Here is a 17,720-nt window from a genome sequence, read left to right as displayed (position 1 = left end):
AATATCCATAGATCCAACATTGGAAAGAGTAAGAAGAGCAAAGAGAGAAAGCAAGTTCAACCAAAGTGAAGGAAGAGATAGAAGGGAAAAGAGAGAGAGAGGTTTGATAAAATAATAAGTCACAACTTTTTTCATAATTTTTTTATAACTACTAAATGATAAGTTGTTACTAGTAGACAATAAAGTGGTGTAATTGATGGACCGGTAAAGAATAAATAACATGTACCAACTCAACAGTTACAAGTTGTTAAGCATATAATAAAGTGGTGTCAATAATATACCCATATTTTTTTTAGAATCCAATAATATACTCATGAAAATTATTAATAACACCAACTCAACGTGACAAAAAATGGGCCCAAATATTTCCAAAACCCAAATAGAAGCACACATAATAATCATAATTAAATCTGCATGAGCACATTTTCATTGCTTTCTTTCCTCTTAACAATGAAATTAATAATAATAAAAAGTGTTCGTATTATTTTTAAATAATTTTTTCACACACCTTAGTGAAATAAGCAAGGTAAAATTGTTTATTAGGGTAGTCAGCTAATCACAAGCAGTATTTCTCTTTATATATTATAAGCAATGATCTACCGGCATGCATGAATTAATTGCCTCATCTTATAGTTGCTCACAAGACCTTCAACAATGAGTAATATTATGAGAGACTACAACCTTGTCCCACTAAGGTTAGGTTGGACCAAATTCATGTGAATAGATGAGACTGTGTTCTTGCCTCTCAAAATGGCAATTCATTTGATGATATTGTTCCTACTAAGGCGAGGGTTTTTCAATTGGAGTTGCCACTTATTTTAAATTACAAAAAAAAAAAAAAAAATCGTAACGAAAAATGAATTTGACATTTTATTGTTTGAATGAAAATTTACATTTGATAGAAAGATAAGAGAAACATATTACATTGGTCCTAGATACATTCTATTAACAAAATCCATACCTCCTTTTAACCTCCTTTGAACGCCACTCACTCCACTACTCTCCTAAAAGCATCACATTTTGTAGCAAATCGCCACAACTATTTGCTTAGGGTCCGTTTGGATATAGCTGAAAACTGAAAAACACTGTAGCAAAATAATTTTTAAATATGTGAATAGTACCATGAGACCCATTTTTAATGAAAAAGTTGTTGAAAAGTGAGGTTTGTGGGTCCCGTGAACAGTACACAGGACCCATTGATGTGCTGAAAAGGGTGGGAAAAGTCAATCATTGCGGCTACTGTTCATGAACAGTAGCCGTAACAGTTAGGTTTGTCTCTCAAACGCGTGCCCAAAAAAAAATAAAATGCAAAACGCAGATGCGCTAGGTTTTTCAGCTGAATCCAAACGTAACCTTAATAAAGCTTGGTTGAATGACAACATCTGTCGCACTCCCAATCCTTCTATTGGACGAGAGAGAGAGAGAGAGAGAGAGAGAGAGAGAGAGAGAGAGAGAGAGAGAGAGAGAGAGAGAGAGAGAGAGAGAGAGAGTAGTGTTCATTCGGGATGGACTGAAATTTTCAGCTTATTTGCAATTTTAGTTTATTTTTGCTACTATTCATGGGTTCCACTATACTTTTTGATACTATTCATAGGTTTTATTGTACTATTCAGCTTATTTTTTAACTTTTTTTCTACACTTTCAACAAAAAGTTTTCAGTTTCAGTTAAATAAACTGTTCCCAAATGGATTCTTAGGTTTAAATATAGCAAGAGTACTCTCTTTATTAGAGTCAGCCTACCCCCTTTAGAGGTATATTTTCTTCCAACCCACAAGCCTTTAGTTGATGTTATTCTAATCAGGCAATCATAGGATAGTTTTAGTTGCTCTACTTCTCTTAAAAAAACCAAAAAAAATAAATCAACATACTCCTTGCATACTTTTGTGCTTGGCAAAAGTTAAAACAAGTCCACCCACGCAACTTATGACAAAATTCTCAATGATATACAATGTAGTGACATCAATAGTGAATGCATGAGAAAATCAACAACTTCCCACCTTAGTAGTTGTTAAAAAAGTTGCGAAAAATATAGTGTCTACATTACTAAAAGTTAAAAACACTAAGAAATACAGAGCTTCACCATTACATTGTAATTGGCTTGACTTCAATCGCCTCAACTTCTAAATAATGAAAATCAGAGATTGATTCAATGGAAGGTTATACTAATGGCCAATTGATAGACATATACCACAAAACTTATTATCACTGTCAGAACAACACATTCCTTAAAACACAACAAAAAGAATTTCCAAAATAGTTTGAAGTTGCTTATCGTCCTTACTCAACTATCACTTCATGCTTCGGTCCTGCTTTTAAAGATTCGTCCTAAGAGAAAAAAAGATAAGGACAAAAGCTTGTTAAATTGCAAATAAAGGATACACCTTAGACCCATCTCATATAACCAACCTTTTTGCAAGCGAGTGTATAAAAATAACAAGCCATAAATTATTTTACAAGTGATCAAGAAAATTGATATATCAGGTTTTAATGACTAGGGACACAGAGAAAGTAAGAGAGCTATGATGAGACATTTTTATTACCAACCTTAGTACAAATGTATACATAATGGACATCAGGGTTCTTTCCAAGCACTGTTTCCACGGAGCTTCCATCACCATCTAATGGAACAGGATCAGTCAGCTTCCATTTAGGATGTTCAGCGCTTTCTTCCAACACAAGTTTCTCTGCATGTGTTAAACAGTGAGCTCGATTCAGAGTATTAAATCATATTTTCTTGTACTTATGAAATTCAAGAGGAAGATTATATTGGAGTTTTCCAAAACAAAAATAGGAATAGGCAGCAATTGATGTAGATAGTAGAGACACCTGACCATCTTTAGTAAGTAACATCTCACCCAGTTGTAATAAAATATATATAATGCATAATGCAGGAAAAATTTGGGTGGAAGATTAGTTTTCTAAGTTGTAACATATCATTGTATCACAAACTTATAAAAAACTTGGCACACAATTATTTCTCTTTTGCAGAGGGGAATTGGGTAGCTGCCTGGAGATAAAGAGAAGAGGGCTTACTTAAAGTCTACTTGGAAAACTGATGTTGTCAATAACAACAACAAAAACAACCAAACCTGATGGAAAAAATATAATGTGTCTAAAATGTCCAAAACCACTAGTTCAGTAGTTCCAATTTTAGGCATCATAGTCCCACATATAAAATTGGTGAATGTGAACCAAGAATCTCACCCTCAACGTCTAATGTTCAATACTTCTTGAGGTTATCCTCCCCCTTTCCCCCCAAAATATAGAGAGAATTAGAAAAAGCAAGAAAGCAATGACAATGGAAACCAGGCTCAACTGAGAGCCTGGGGAGACATACATCTCATTCTTGAAAGAAAGCAAGAAAAGAAATGTAACAGATTATGATAATAACTAGAATAAAACTTTAATCCACCTATCACATGGAGTTTTATTGTCCACAAGCATGAATCTTTCAACAAATTGAGGCGATAAATTGGAGCTCCATATGTGATCTGCAGCATTATTGAGATTAGTCAGACTAAAAAAATATATGCAAAGACGTATTACATCCCAATAGCTGTTGGAGCTCAAGCAAATGCATGAAAGTTATGAATGAAAAAGAAAATAGAAGGAAGAGAATAAGGTATAGTAACTATATTTACCAAAATATACACTCCTTTATCCTTGAGGACCCTATAGTTTGTCATCAACTGCTTCAATAATGGTGAACAGATCAAGCAAAAAAAAAAAAAGAAGAAGCAAATGTATGAAACAATTGTACCCTATTGTTTATGGTTTATGTTTACCTCCAAACTTCCTCAAGCATCTTGACAGCATTTTGTCGGGAATTATTTCCACACTATGGACAAAAAATTGCTATAAGCATGATTTCTATTAAGATTGAATCATCACAAACATGCAGCACTCACCAGAAGAGAGTCTAGAGTCCCTGAAAGACCATACAAAACAATTAAAAAAAAATCAGCAAATGAAATGAAAAGCCAAAACAAAAATAACAAGCAACCCAAATGCCGTGCATAAAGCAAAGAACCTTTGTCAACAATGGCGTCGAAGGAACCTGTCTGAAAAGCACTCATATCTCGAACATCCATTGTCATGTCTACCTACTAATTAAGGAAAGCACAGCTGCAACTCGCAGAAGAACTTCATTGCAGAAAACTTCTAACAAAATCAAAAAATTTCAGTTCAAAATTCATAGAATTTGTACAAGTACTGCATTTATTAATCTATTGACTATTGTGGTCCATACCATTACATAGTCACATTAGGCATTAATTTCTAAAGAAGGTCATACAAAGCTTCCACTTTTGCAAGATTTGAGAGAGGTTATTGGTAAGTAGCTTTACACCTAATTTGGTTTTTTTTTTTTAGAGGGTTGATTCCTGGACCTGAACCCATGACGTGTCACTTTTGGTGGAAGGCATTTGCCATCAAACCAAGACCCGACCTATATTAGGCATTAATTTCTACCTGAGACAACTAGGCTCATAGCAGTGGAAGTCTTATGCTTGTTTGTCACATCTAAACACTAGCAAGTGTTATGTTAGAGTAGGTCCACGCCCCGTTTGGACACAATACCTGTTGTACCACATTTTGTATTTTTAGTAAGTAAAGGATCTATATAAAGGCAACTTCTGTACAGCTATTGACACACAATAATATACAGCGTTTTCTTAGTTTTCTTGCAACAAGCATAAATTATAACACAATTCAAGTAGCACATTAATATATAAGTGACAAAGGTCAATTATCCATGTGGATTCTAGTTAGCTCAATGACTAAAACTTCTTATGATCAAATCCTGCCTACACAAAAAAAGAAACACATCTGTGTTTTGGGCTAATGGTAAATAGCTATCATTATGACATGTACCCAATAAGTCTCAAATCCTATTGTGTGTATGTGTATATATATATTGAGTTGTAACAATTCATGTAGCACATAAATATACAAGTGACTTAGGCCAGTCCACGTGGATTCCAGTTAGCTCAATTGAATAAACGATCTCCTATACAAAAAATTGAAACACATTAATATATAGCGATCATCATCGTGACCAAAAAAAGGATACATTTGAGTTGTGGACGAGTAGAGTATTTGTTGCGCATAGCGTCAATGACAACAGAGGAAATATCGATGTTGACAACATCCTCGTACCCATCATCCACCATGTCTTGGCTAAATGCTGTGAAAATTAAATATATATAAAAAAAATCTTTCAAAACATTGTAAATTAATATACTTAAGAGATCATAGGGATCATTAGAGAGAGAGAGAGACCTGAGTTGCCACATCCGACAACGAGGACAGGATGGTGGCGATGTGGGATGTAGAGATGGATGAGAGGAGCTAAGGAAGGGTATTTCTGGTACCAATCGAAGCTTGATGACTCGTTCGAGTATCGGGTGTCCCAGTACCATGCTTCACCGTATGCTTGTGTTGAACATGTCCCCATCGTAATCTTCCCTTTTCTCTCTTTCTCTCTCTCTCTCTCTCTCTCTCTATCAAAAACTCTTGATTCAGTTTGTCATTTCTTCGATCAGGTACTGGGTGGGTAGGCCTAATGAGTGCTTTTTTTGGGGGGCCGGGTTTGGGTTATGGGCCTATAAGGGCTGACTCAATCTCAGTCAGGCCGGCATATCTATTTCTATAGGTATTACTTGCTGATTTAGCTGAGAGTCTACTGGCCAATGTAGAACAAGGTATCAAAGATGGGAAAAGTTAACCAATTGATTTATGGAATAATTTTAGAAACTTTTATGGAAAAAGAAAAAACTAATTAATTTTTTTTAACTATTTTTTATATTTTTTATGAAAATATTATTAAAACTTTTTAAAAATAGTTATTGTATGGACACGATTTTTGACGGCCCAGGTATGACGTTGGGCTCGTATGTAAAGGGCCCTAACAATATGATTTATAGAGAGTGGGCTTGAAAGGCCTGACCTTGGGCACAGGTGAGCGGTTTAGTCGTAACTTCTATGGGAGCTTATGTTTAGACGGACTTGGCTTGACTAGCTAAGCCCTCCATTAGTATGGGTTGTAGGACTTATGTCCTCGGACGGCGTCCGAGGAGCCTTCTATCCTCCCTCTCCCCCCCCCCCCCCCGCGCAGGGGGGTAGGGATCCCCTTTTATACTAGTGTTCGTTTCTCCTTTTAGTGTCCACGTGTAAGTTCTACTTTCTGGGGTGCAGACCTGTCCTGTCAACCCATGCCTAGAGTGGTTAGGGGTCGTTGGGAAAGTTAAAGGGCATGGTTTAGAGTATGGGCTTGTCAGATACAGGGTTTTGTATTATGATGTTGGCAGCTTTTTCCCTTGTCCTGCCCCTACACTGAGTTTGCCCCTTTCTTCAGGCATTTTGTAAGGTGCTGAGCATGAGGTCGTCCTCGGCAATATCCTTATGCTCCTTTTGGGATTTCATTATGCGTCCTCGGCAAATGGCTCTCCTCGGCTTGGGCCTCGGTCCCTAATGTAGAATGGGCCTGGGCCGTGAATTCTCTGGCCCCACAATAACCCCTCAAAATCCTACTGCCCGACTTTTTAGTTGGGGAGGAGGGTTTTAGTAATGTTAGGCCTACATCATAGCTCGCCCAAATTCTGTACTCTACTAATATTTGGGTTTTTCCATTTACATGAGAGACGTGCCAAATTAAGAGGCATTCCTTTATCCAATCACGCGAAGTCCTTTGACGCTTCAATACTCAAGGCGCGCCTTCACAAGGATCTTCAGATCCTACGATTGCGAATGGTGTTGGAAATTGAGCCATATCTGCCTTGTCCGTAGCATTCCTTGGAAAGCTACACGAATTGAATGCCACCACCTTACCCTTTATATAAGTAGGATAGGAGGTTATTCTCCTTACATACAATCCCTTCGGCTCTCTTCAAAATCATAATCCTTCAGCTATAATCACAGTTTTCATATTCAGTGCTATCCACCCTTTGTGCAATATGTTTGAGACACGGGTAAGGGTAAAGGAACTATATCCGCCGCAAAGGCGCCGGGTCCTTCCGAGGCTTAAGGTGGCGTGGTCTGGACAGGGGAGGCATAGATTCAAGATAATCTTCCATCTTGACAAGGGGGAAATGGTATTTCTCTCTCTTTCAGTCAAAATCCGAAGCAGGTACTGGTCGCACCAGATTCTTGGTGCGTCAGGAGTAAGGTTTTCCGCCATCAGTGCCGTCTGCTTTATCGCAGGCGTGATTACGTGGAGGCTCATCAACTTCCGGCTCCCTGCACCTTTTTTTCAATGGTGATGGCCTCAAGTTGGGTTCCCTGCACCTTTTCTTCAGCGGCGCTAGCCCGAAGTCGGGCTCTCTACACCTTTTCTTCAACGGTGCAAGCCCCAAGTTGGGCTCTTTTGCTACCTGAGTTATAGGCATGTAAAAGTATTGAGGAATGACTTCCTTAAACAAAATTTTGGAGCGGCAGTACGTCTCTTCTCTGCACCTCTTCTTCGGCTTTTTCTTCATTCCCTTGTATCTTTTCTTTTCGCTTATGTAGTTAGTTTCGGTATGAGCTTATTTAAGCTCTTTCATTGTACGCTGTACTGTTTCTTTGTCTTAATAAGAAATGGATTTGTTTACTCTCAAATACTTTTCTTTTCTGCAACAACTACTTTGTGTATGAATATTACATGTGTATTTTCCTTTAATGATGCTTAGAGCAGGAAAAATCTTGAAACAAAATCCTATTAGTTCGAACTTATTGACATTATCAAGTATAATAATGATAATTCCCAGTAGATTAAACTCCTGAAACTGACCGAGATAACGGCCGAGTGCTTCGTAATGCGTGCGAGGCGACCGTCCGAGAGCGATAAACTCTAAATAATTCATCCGAGAGGGTAGCCGAGCAGTGAGGGACTTTGACTGTGTTTTTGACAACATATGGCCCTATATTGCATCAATCCCCTTGGTATTGAGGACCCGAGGGTAGATTGGGGAATCCATGCAGTTTAGGGATTAGCCCAATTATCAATGGGGAACTCTTCCTCGGGGTAGATTCTAAGGGCCATATAACGTCCAGGTTGTGTCCAAACCCCGTATTGTCTCTTCTAGATAATTGGTTTCCCCAGAGGCTTGAGTCTGAGGACCGTACAAGGCCTTGGTTCTGTCCAAAACTTGTAGTTTTTCTTCTAAGTAGTTGGTTTCCCCAAAGGCTTGAGTCCGAGGACCGTACAAGGTCTTGGTTCTGTCCAAAACTTGTAGTTTTTCTTCTAAGTAGTTGGTTTCCCCAGAGGCTTGAGTCCGAGGACCATACAAGGCTTTGGTTCTGTCCAAAACTTGTAGTTTTCTTCTAAGTAGTTGGTTTCCCCAGAGGCTTGAGTCAGAGGACCATACAAGGCCTTGGTTCTGTCCAAAACTTGTAGTTTTCTTCTAAGTAGTTGGTTTCCCCAAAGGCTTGAGTCCGAGGACCATACAAGGCCTTGGTTCTGTCCAAAACTTGTAATTTTTCTTCTAAGTAGTTGGTTTCCCCAGAGGCTTGAGGTAGTTTTTTTTCTAAGTAGTTGGTTTCCCCAGAGGCTTGAGTCCGAGGACCATACAAGGCCTTGGTTCTGTCCAAAACTTGTAGTTTTTCTTCTAAATAGTTGGTTTCCCCAGAGGCTTGAGTCCGAGGACCATACAAGGCCTTAGTTCTGTCCAAAACTTGTAATTTTTCTTCTAAGTAGTTGGTTTCCTTAGAGGCTTGAGTCCGAGGACCGTACAAGGCCTTGGTTCTGTCCAAAACTTGTAGTTTTTCTTCTAAGTAGTTGGTTTCCCCAGAGGTTTGAGTCCGAGAACCATACAAGGCTTTGGTTCTGTCCAAAACTTGTAATTTTTCTTCTAAGTAGTTGGTTTCCCCAGAGACTTGAGTCCGAGGACCATACAAGATCTTCGTTCTGTCCAAAACTTGTAGTTTTTCTTCTAAGTAGTTGGTTTCCCCAGAGGCTTGAGTCCGAGGACCATACAAGGTCTTGGTTTTGTCCAAAACTTGTAGTTTGCCTTCTAAGTAGTTGGTTTCTCCAGAGGTTTGAGTCCGAGGACCATACAAGGCCTTGGTTCTGTCCAAAACTTGTAGTTTTTCTTTGTATTTATTTATTTATTTTTTGAAGGTTAGCCCCTCGACCAAGGTGGGGAGAGTTAGCTTGAGGTTAGAAGCCCCTAGAGCTGCTCGTGCCATCGGCACTGCGAGGCGTAGCCCCTAGCGGAAGTTTTGTAGGAGCAACAACTGCATGTCGCTGGAAAAAGAGGAAACTTCACGGACCTCTGCTTGATAGAGACTTGACTCCACCGCCACCTGCGCCAACGCGCAAGCCTTCCCATAGACGGCGCCAATTGCAGGGACACGATTTTTGACGGCCCAGGTATGACGTTGGGCTCGTATGTAAAGGGCCCTAACAATATGATTTATAGAGAGTGGGCTTGAAAGGCCTGACCTTGGGCACAGGTGAGCGGTTTAGTCGTAGCTTCTATGGGAGCTTATGTTTAGACGGACTTTGCTTGACTAGCTAAGCCCTCCATTAGTACGGGTTGTAGGACTTATGTCCTCGAACGGCGTCCGAGGAGCCTTCTATCCTCCCTCTCCCCCCCCTCCCCCGGCAGGGGGGTGGGGATCCCCTTTTATACTAGTGTTCGTTTCTCCTTTTAGTGTCCACGTGTAATTTCTACTTTTTGGGGTGCAGACCTGTCCTGTCAACCCATGCCTAGAGTGGTTAGGGGTCATTGAGAAAATTAAAGGGCATGGTTTAGAGTATGGGCTTGTCAAATACAGGGTTTTGTATTATGATGTTGGCAGCTTTTTCCCTTATCCTGCCCCTACACTGAGTTTGCCCCTTTCTTCAGGTATTTTGTGAGGTGCTGAGCATGAGGTCGTCCTCGGCAATATCCTTATGCTCCTTTTGGGATTTCATTATGCGTCCTCGGCAAATGGCTCTCCTCGGCTTGGGCCTCGGTCCCTAATGTAGAGTGAGCCTGGGTCGTGAATTCTCTGGCCCCACAGTTATTATTTAGACTCATTAAATATATTAGTCTTATTACACGTGCTTTGCGTGTGATGAAGCTTTTATTTTTATTTTTATATTGTTATAATTTTTCAATCATTCTAATATGAGGTTTACACATTTTCTCATCAATATTGCGCATTTAGAACTACTAATACAGCAAGGAGTGTTGAGGCTAGCTTCAAAAAATGAACAAATATTACACTTTTTGTAGCCAAAAAAAAAAAAAAAAACTAATGTTTTTATTTTATATATATAATTTTTATTTTGAAAATCTAATTTACATATGGATAAAGAAATTTAAAAATCAACAGAAAAATGACCATATTTTTTAGGCAATGTTTTAGGAAGAGTTAGAATTGTACTTTTACTGGATTGCCATTTAGTTTTGTCTTTACTTAAACATAGAAGTGTAGAAACATTTTTGAACCAAAAAAACTGAGAATTCCAAACAGGTAAAGCTCTTAAATTGCATTATAGATACACCATTCCTCTTTTATACCTCTTTATTTAGAGGTATATCCAATGCGGTCATGACTCATAAATGAGATAATATTAGTGAGCTCTAGTTAGTTCGACTGATAAAATCTCATATTGTCAAATAAGATATTTGAAATTCAATCTCTGTCTATGTCAAAAAACCTATTAATATCTTAAGTCTGAAGAAAAAAAAAAAAAAAAAAAACTTTTAGCTTATTAATCAAACGAACTGTTGCCATCAGGTTTTTTTTTTTTTTTACCAGCTGGTCAAGGCCTAAGAAGCTCCTTGATATATTTCACATTTCAAGCAGATTGCAAATTACAGCCAGTGTTTTCCAAGGCCAGAAATAAAAGTAACAACAAAGCTGAGCACTCAAGTTAGGTCCTGCCAATTTTGTAGTTGGTTTTACTTTCAAGCATAATGAAAATGAAAATTTTCCAAGCAAACCAGACCAAGATGCTAAACCAATTAAAATGATACAACTGCTTTGATTCAACCCTTTTGAGAAAATTGGAAACCTATAGAGAATTGGGTGTCAAAAGTGAAATTCTTATTAGCATTCACAATATTGGATCTATCTCTTCTTTTTGCCACCCTTGGAAGATTTTGAAGGTCCAGCAGTTGATGTGGCTGCAGGCTCCTGCTTCTTCACCCTCCCAGGATGCCGAGGTACTAACTCAGCAACACGGAGCATCAACTGTTTCCCTACAATATGATAAAAAAAGAGATAAGTTCACAAGAGAAGATGGGAAGACGGTGTTGGAAGGATGGTATATTCACTTTTACTAATTTGTGCAGATAGCACTTCCAGATAAGTTACTGATATGGCTACATCCTTTTTTCCTATCCTTTCATGATTGTAATTAGTGAGACAATAAAAATAAAATGAAGTACAAAAACTCCCTAACAACATAGTTGGTATAACAAGTGCCAAAAGCCCAGCAAAATGTTGAGAATTCAGAATGCCTAAAAGCAACCGTGATGATTTCGGATAATCTATAATGTCAAAAGGAAGAAGGGGGAAAACATCCTTCCATACATCCAAAAGGTGAAGTCTCACCAAAGAATTCTAAAGAGATTTTTTTTTAAAATATTTATAACATAAAGAAGATCCCTTTGGACTCATCTCTAACTAGTAGAACCTACGGGCAACTAACCCCACCTGTCAGAACCAGTTGTCAGGTACTCAAGGGACATTCACCCCTAATGGGCTAAGTAGTTTATGCTCATGCCCAAGTGCAAGTTCCAAAGAGCTATCTTCAAAGATAGAAATATCAAACAAAGGACTAGTTCATACAATCAAGCAATGCAGGATCCTATTATTAATAATATTCTTACGTTACTTATCAAAAAAAATAAAAAACAATCAAGCAATGCAGGATATTCTAAATGCTAAAACAAATTGCAAAAACAAGCACTTTCAAATGAGGTCAACCATGTGTTAATATATGCACAGCTGAAGCACTATTATGCAGGGCTAGTTCACTGAACTGAACATTGTAAACATGCTAGAAAATTCAGACTTTAGCCCACGTGTGCCAGACAAGAGGATAAATGAAGGTGAATTGATTGACCTAAGGAAAACCTTCGGGGGCAAAAAGGAGCAGTTACAATTTGCAAATCAAGTCTCAGATTCAGCCACTTAGCAATGACACTTAGGAGGATTCCCACAATCGAAGTTTGTGGAAGATGAGAGGTTGGTAGTAATCAAATCAAGAAAATGATTAAATCCTGCTGCATACTAATAAGGTTGATTTCCACTACATGCCAAGGACAATGGAAAACCAATGATTGAGATACTTTATCAACAAGTTTTTATCCTCCCTTTCACTATAAAGAAATAAATCAAACAACAGAGAAAACTACAAAGACATCATGGACTCTCAAAATGGGGCACTCAACCACAAAAAAGGGTGATAACATCACTCTTCTGAAAAAACTTTTTAGAAATTCCTCACTAACCCCTCTACAAAGCCAGATAATAATATGTGCAGATATAATACAACATCAATAACTGTCCACATCAATTAGCCAACAACAGCAAGCACCCTCTGATGAATATTTAAGACAGGAAAGTACTTGAAACTCAACAGTGGTGCCACAAATAACATGGACCCCCCACCCAAAAAATAAGCTACATAATTAAGAAAACCTTCGCCATTCCTTTACATCAGGTTACGTATATTTGAACATAGATATAGAAGTCCATGTTCTTCAGGCAAGCCACACACACACACCAAAACAAAAGAGAGGATTAGCCTGCAAGCCTAAGTTTTCAGAAAGAAAGGATCACAATGCATGCATAGTTTATTCAGACATATAGTGGTTTTCCAAAGTAGGATAGCCAAGAAAGTAATTACAGATTTCCATCTCAAATAGGAAGGGTAATTGGCCCTTACTAGAAGTAATAGCTGGATTGCACAGAGTCCCATCCTCCTTTTTCAGCAATACCCTCACTCTCCCTCTTTGCATAAAATCGCGTGGATAAGCCTTGTCTAACTGCAATAATCAAACACTTCCAAGATCATTAAAAAAAAATAATTAAAAATAAAAGAGAAGCATAACCACCATTCATTCAAAAAAATTAATAAGCAAACCTCAATAGCACAAGGGAGTTTGAGATGGCTGCAACAATCGTTGATCTCAAGACAAGTAGGATTTTCACAAGCATTGCTCAAGCTTATCCGCCTCCCTTCGGCCACTGTCTTCTTCGAGTTTATGTAAACTGGGTAAAATACAGTCCATTTCTTTATATTTGGTGCTTCTCTATCCATGTCTCCAATCAAAACCCTAACAAAATTATTACATGAAAATTCAAAAGGACCAAAATCAGATCAGGTAAACCCCAAAAAATTGCAAAGCAGAAGAGACACCAATTCTTAAAAAGGATAACAAATTTTAGGGTCCATTAGTTACAACTGTTTTTATTTTTAATTATTTTAATAATAATTTTCTGTTTGAATAATCATTGAATGAAAAAGATGAACTGATTGATAAAACCAGTTGAATGTTTGGCAAAATCTGTGAAGAAATTTGTTGTTATTAATTGAGTGTTTTGTTGACATTGGTGTAAAACTGCTATTTTGATGACAAATAACCAAAAAGAACACAAATAGTGTTTAACAAATGTCTTTTTTCCTTTGGGTATTTAATGTTAACAATTTTTTAAATAGATACAATACAATTTGAATCTATGGCATCTGCTTCATGATGATATCTCTTTATAATCAGGCCACCAATTGGCTTTGGTCTAGGCTGGATTCGAATCTACGTCCCTTATTCAACAACAAGAAACTTTACCAGTTGAGCTAACAAAAAATCTAGAACCCACAACATTTAATGTTCGCAATAATAGCAATAATTATAACAACCTTGATGATGATGAATGAAAGCTTTTCAATGCACTTAAAAAACCAGTTTCCATTTTGCTTTTCCATGATCCAAGCCAAGGGGTCTGAGTCTCAAACAATTACCTAGTTACTTCAAGTTCAAGGTGGAGATTTCAAACACACAAAGATGAAAAGCAGTCATACAGATAAATTATGAATTAATAAAATTACAAATTACCATCACAAAAACTGGTAAGTACAAATAAAAGAAAGATGCCGGCAGCATCATGTCTTAAGAGACTTAGAATCCACTGTCAAGGAACTAAAGAGCAAACAAGGTCTAATCAAGTCCTAGCCTGAATTTAATCTCAACAACATTGAGATGCATGATAAATTAACAACTATTCCCAAAGAAAGAAAGGAAAGAAAAAAAAAATTTCTGCCAAACCTCTAAAGTCATCAAGTCCAAGAGATTTTATCTTCAATTCAAAGTTCCAATTTCATGTTACAAGCTCTTACTAAAGTTAGAAACAGACATAAACATTTTTTTTTTAAAAATCCACAAATCCCCCTAGGATGATAAATAGACTCTAAACCTAGTTAATAGTCCCATCAAAACAAATCAAAGTCATGCGTAAACAACGAATTACTGTAACAAAGTAAAGAATGCAAAATAGCTATTCATTCAAACCATTGGATGCGCGACGAATTTCACACACCCCAGGGGAAAAAAAAAGGACTTGTGACTTGTGTAACGAAATGATAGGAATAGTTTTTCAGCAAATAAAAAGGACTTGTGTAACAGAGCACTGACACAAACAACTGGGATCCCACATTGGGATACCATAGGATCAATAGTGTAACAAACACAATCCAAGAGAAAGACAAAGCTTTGAACTCTTCTTCTTTTTTTAGGTACAACTTTTTCAAACAACTTCCATTTTCAAAAGGCTGAAAAATAAGCTGTACCAAACTGACACTGAAATGGGATTCATACAGGGCCGGCCCTTCCCTTAGGCGAGTTAGGCAATTGCCTAAGGCCCCCAAGTGGAAGGGGGCTCCAAAATTTTAGAAAAGAACCAACCGGGTAGTAGAAAATTTAGTTTCAAATGAATTACGAAAATAATCTGGCACATCCTTTTAACCAAAAAAAAAAAAATTTTGGTAAATCCTATTAAACATTGGTTCTAAACAAAATCATTGACCAAAAATCAACCAGATAAACTACAAATCCGGTCTAAGAGATTAACCACAAAACAATCACAAATCAAAACAAATAAATCCACTCAAAACCCTAAAAATTTTACCTTTCTCTCTAGTCTCTGCTCTCCGCCTCTCTCTAGTCTCCAGTCTCCACTGTTCAGTCTCCAGCTGGACCGCCTCAGCCTCTCTCTGATTCTCTGCTCTCCGCCTCTCTCAAGTCTCAACTGCTCACCTCAACGTATCAGGTTCTGAGGTTCAGGAATCAGGTATAAAATTATAAATATTTGGGCTTTTATTTGTTAAGAACTTAAGATAACTTTGTTTATTTGGGCCCTCCCTGGCTGGTTCTGTAACTTTATTTGTCACTTATCAGTTTATCATTATGGCTGCCTGGACCCTCCCTGGACTGGGCGTTAAGTTTGGGCCTTCAAGTTTTTTTTTTGGTTATAGATAGAATTTGTTTTGTTTTGTATTTTTGTTTTTTTTTTTTTTTTTTTTTTGGTGGGTTTTATTAATAAGTCTTGTGTCAGTGTTTCTTAAATTTTTGTTATGCTTGTGCTTAATTTTTTTTTAATTTATGCAGATTGAGATTGCTAAAAACTTATTATTGTTCAGTGAAACTACAACAATACTTTTTATATAAATCAAGTTCTATTTCTCATTTGCTCTACACTTGAAAGTTATTTTTTATTTTAGAAATGTCTACTAGAAAATATGCATTTGAATATGAAAAACTTAAAAAAAGAAAAAAAAAAGAAAAATTAATTGAGTCTAAAAAATGATCAACTGATAAATTTGTTATTAGTAATAAACAAAATATAACACAAAATTTAGATGAAAATATCACAAATGAGCAAGAAATTCACCAAAATAATTTAGAAAAAAATGATGTTCAATTTTATAATACAACAAATCTTGATAATGAATTTCAAAATAATTTAGAAGAAAATGAAAATAATGATGAAAAATATAATATAAAAATATTAAATAAACATTAATTTAATTAATATATAAGTATAAAAAATGCCCCATTTTTAGTTCTCACCTTAGGCCCCAAAATGTCTAGAGCCGCCCCTGTTTCCCTCTCATCCTCTCTCTGCCTCAACCCACGTCACACTGTGCTCCATGGCTGACCACCAAGCTCTCTTTCCAAACCTCTATGGTCGGAGCTTTTCAAGCTCATCACCTCCAACCACGCACCATTACCGAAATCCAGTCAAAATCAAATCACGACCACCACCACAGCCAAAACCCAACCAAAATCAAATCGCAACAAAAACCCAAAAACCCACCAAATCACAAATCAAATCACACCCACCAAAATCAAAGTACAAAACCCACAAAACAACCAAAATCACAAAATGAAAATACTGAAAGTGAACCCAACGTTAAAAAAATATATATTGGTTTTGTTATTATATTTTAGAAGAATAATCATCTTGTTGAACTAATTTTAGATCCAAATTAATCAAACGCATACCATAAGCAAGAATGATAGACTGAAAGCAAAACAAAAAAAAGGGTATTTCCTAGAAAAGTGTTTTTAAAAAATAGAAAGGGTAAGAAAAATATAAAAACTATTTGCTTCATAATCTCAAATAAATAAATAAATAACTAAAAATCATACATCATAATCTGGTGAAGCCTCGTGAGCCACAATTCACCTAAGAAGATCGTCTGAGTTAAGAGGAAGAAATTTTCTTAGTCTTTGGCTCGGCAGCACAATTTTCGATTTTCCTTTCTTGACGTGGCTTTCGCTCGCTCCTCTCCTGTCAGCCTAGGTGACGTATAAAGAGAAATAAAAGGAAGAAGAACAAAGCACCGTGTAAAAAAGAAGAAAAGAAAAATGGTGAGAGAAGAAAGACGGATTGAGATCAAGTGCACTGTCGTAGATATTTTTTTTTTACATTTTTTACTCTTTTTTTTTAACTTTTTAACTCTCTTTTAATATATTTTATTTAATGATTGAGATTGAAAGTTATTTTTTCAACTTTTAATCTCAGTCATTAATTATAATTGCATCAGGGTATTGCACATGAATCTGAAAAAGACAAAGAAATCTACACATACACATACACATACACATACAAACACACACACACATATACATACATAAGCACGCATAAACACATACACATACACATACACATAAACATACATAAATATAAGCACACATAAACACATACACATACATAAGCACACATACACACACATACATAAACATACACATACACACATACACATACAAATAAACAAAAACATACATACACATACACATAAATATATATATACATAAATATAAACACACATACACATAAATACGTATAAACTCACATAAACGTAAACATACGAATATATAAACTTAAATATAAACATAAACACACATAAAGGCTCGATTTAGCACACTAAAGTAACTAACGAAATTATTTGAGGATTGGTGTTAGTTTGCAATTTTTTTCAGTCTATATGAGGGTTTAATTTTTCTCAGTTTGTATGTGTGTTTATGTTTATGTATGTTTATATTTATGTGTGTGTGTTTATATGTATGTGTGTTTATATTTGTTTGTTTTTGTTTATATTTGTTTATGCGTGTTTATGTGTATGTGTGTTTATGTTTGTTTGTTTTTGTGTATGTTTGTTTGTGTTTGTGTTCATGTATGTTTATGTGTATGTGTGTTTATGTTTGTATTTATGTTTATAAATATAAACATACATAAATATA

General features: G+C 36.5%; 2 protein-coding genes across 2 annotated transcripts; both read right to left on the bottom strand.

The window, feature by feature from the left end:
- Nucleotides 1–1,970: 1,970 nt before the first annotated feature.
- On the bottom strand, nt 1,971–5,566 carry LOC126688821 (uncharacterized). Its single transcript, XM_050383686.1, has 9 exons — nt 5,281–5,566; nt 5,072–5,185; nt 4,031–4,099; nt 3,909–3,928; nt 3,786–3,838; nt 3,642–3,672; nt 3,413–3,491; nt 2,545–2,684; nt 1,971–2,325 (listed from the first exon to the last, which is right to left on the bottom strand). Exons 1-9 carry the CDS (start codon nt 5,453–5,455, stop codon nt 2,278–2,280), a joined length of 729 nt encoding a protein of 242 aa, XP_050239643.1. The 5' UTR covers nt 5,456–5,566; the 3' UTR covers nt 1,971–2,277.
- A 5,169-nt stretch (nt 5,567–10,735) lies between these two features.
- On the bottom strand, nt 10,736–15,286 carry LOC126688820 (signal recognition particle 19 kDa protein). Its single transcript, XM_050383684.1, has 4 exons — nt 15,103–15,286; nt 13,064–13,256; nt 12,866–12,965; nt 10,736–11,171 (listed from the first exon to the last, which is right to left on the bottom strand). The coding sequence occupies exons 2-4, from the start codon at nt 13,238–13,240 to the stop codon at nt 11,041–11,043; spliced, it is 408 nt and encodes a 135-aa protein (XP_050239641.1). The 5' UTR covers nt 13,241–13,256; nt 15,103–15,286; the 3' UTR covers nt 10,736–11,040.
- Nucleotides 15,287–17,720: the final 2,434 nt, after the last annotated feature.

Source organism: Quercus robur, chromosome 6 (genome assembly GCF_932294415.1).
Source record: "Quercus robur chromosome 6, dhQueRobu3.1, whole genome shotgun sequence".
Taxonomy (NCBI): Eukaryota; Viridiplantae; Streptophyta; class Magnoliopsida; order Fagales; family Fagaceae; genus Quercus; species Quercus robur.
The sequence above is the reverse complement of the archived record's forward strand: the minus strand, read 5'-3'. Positions and strand labels throughout refer to the sequence as shown.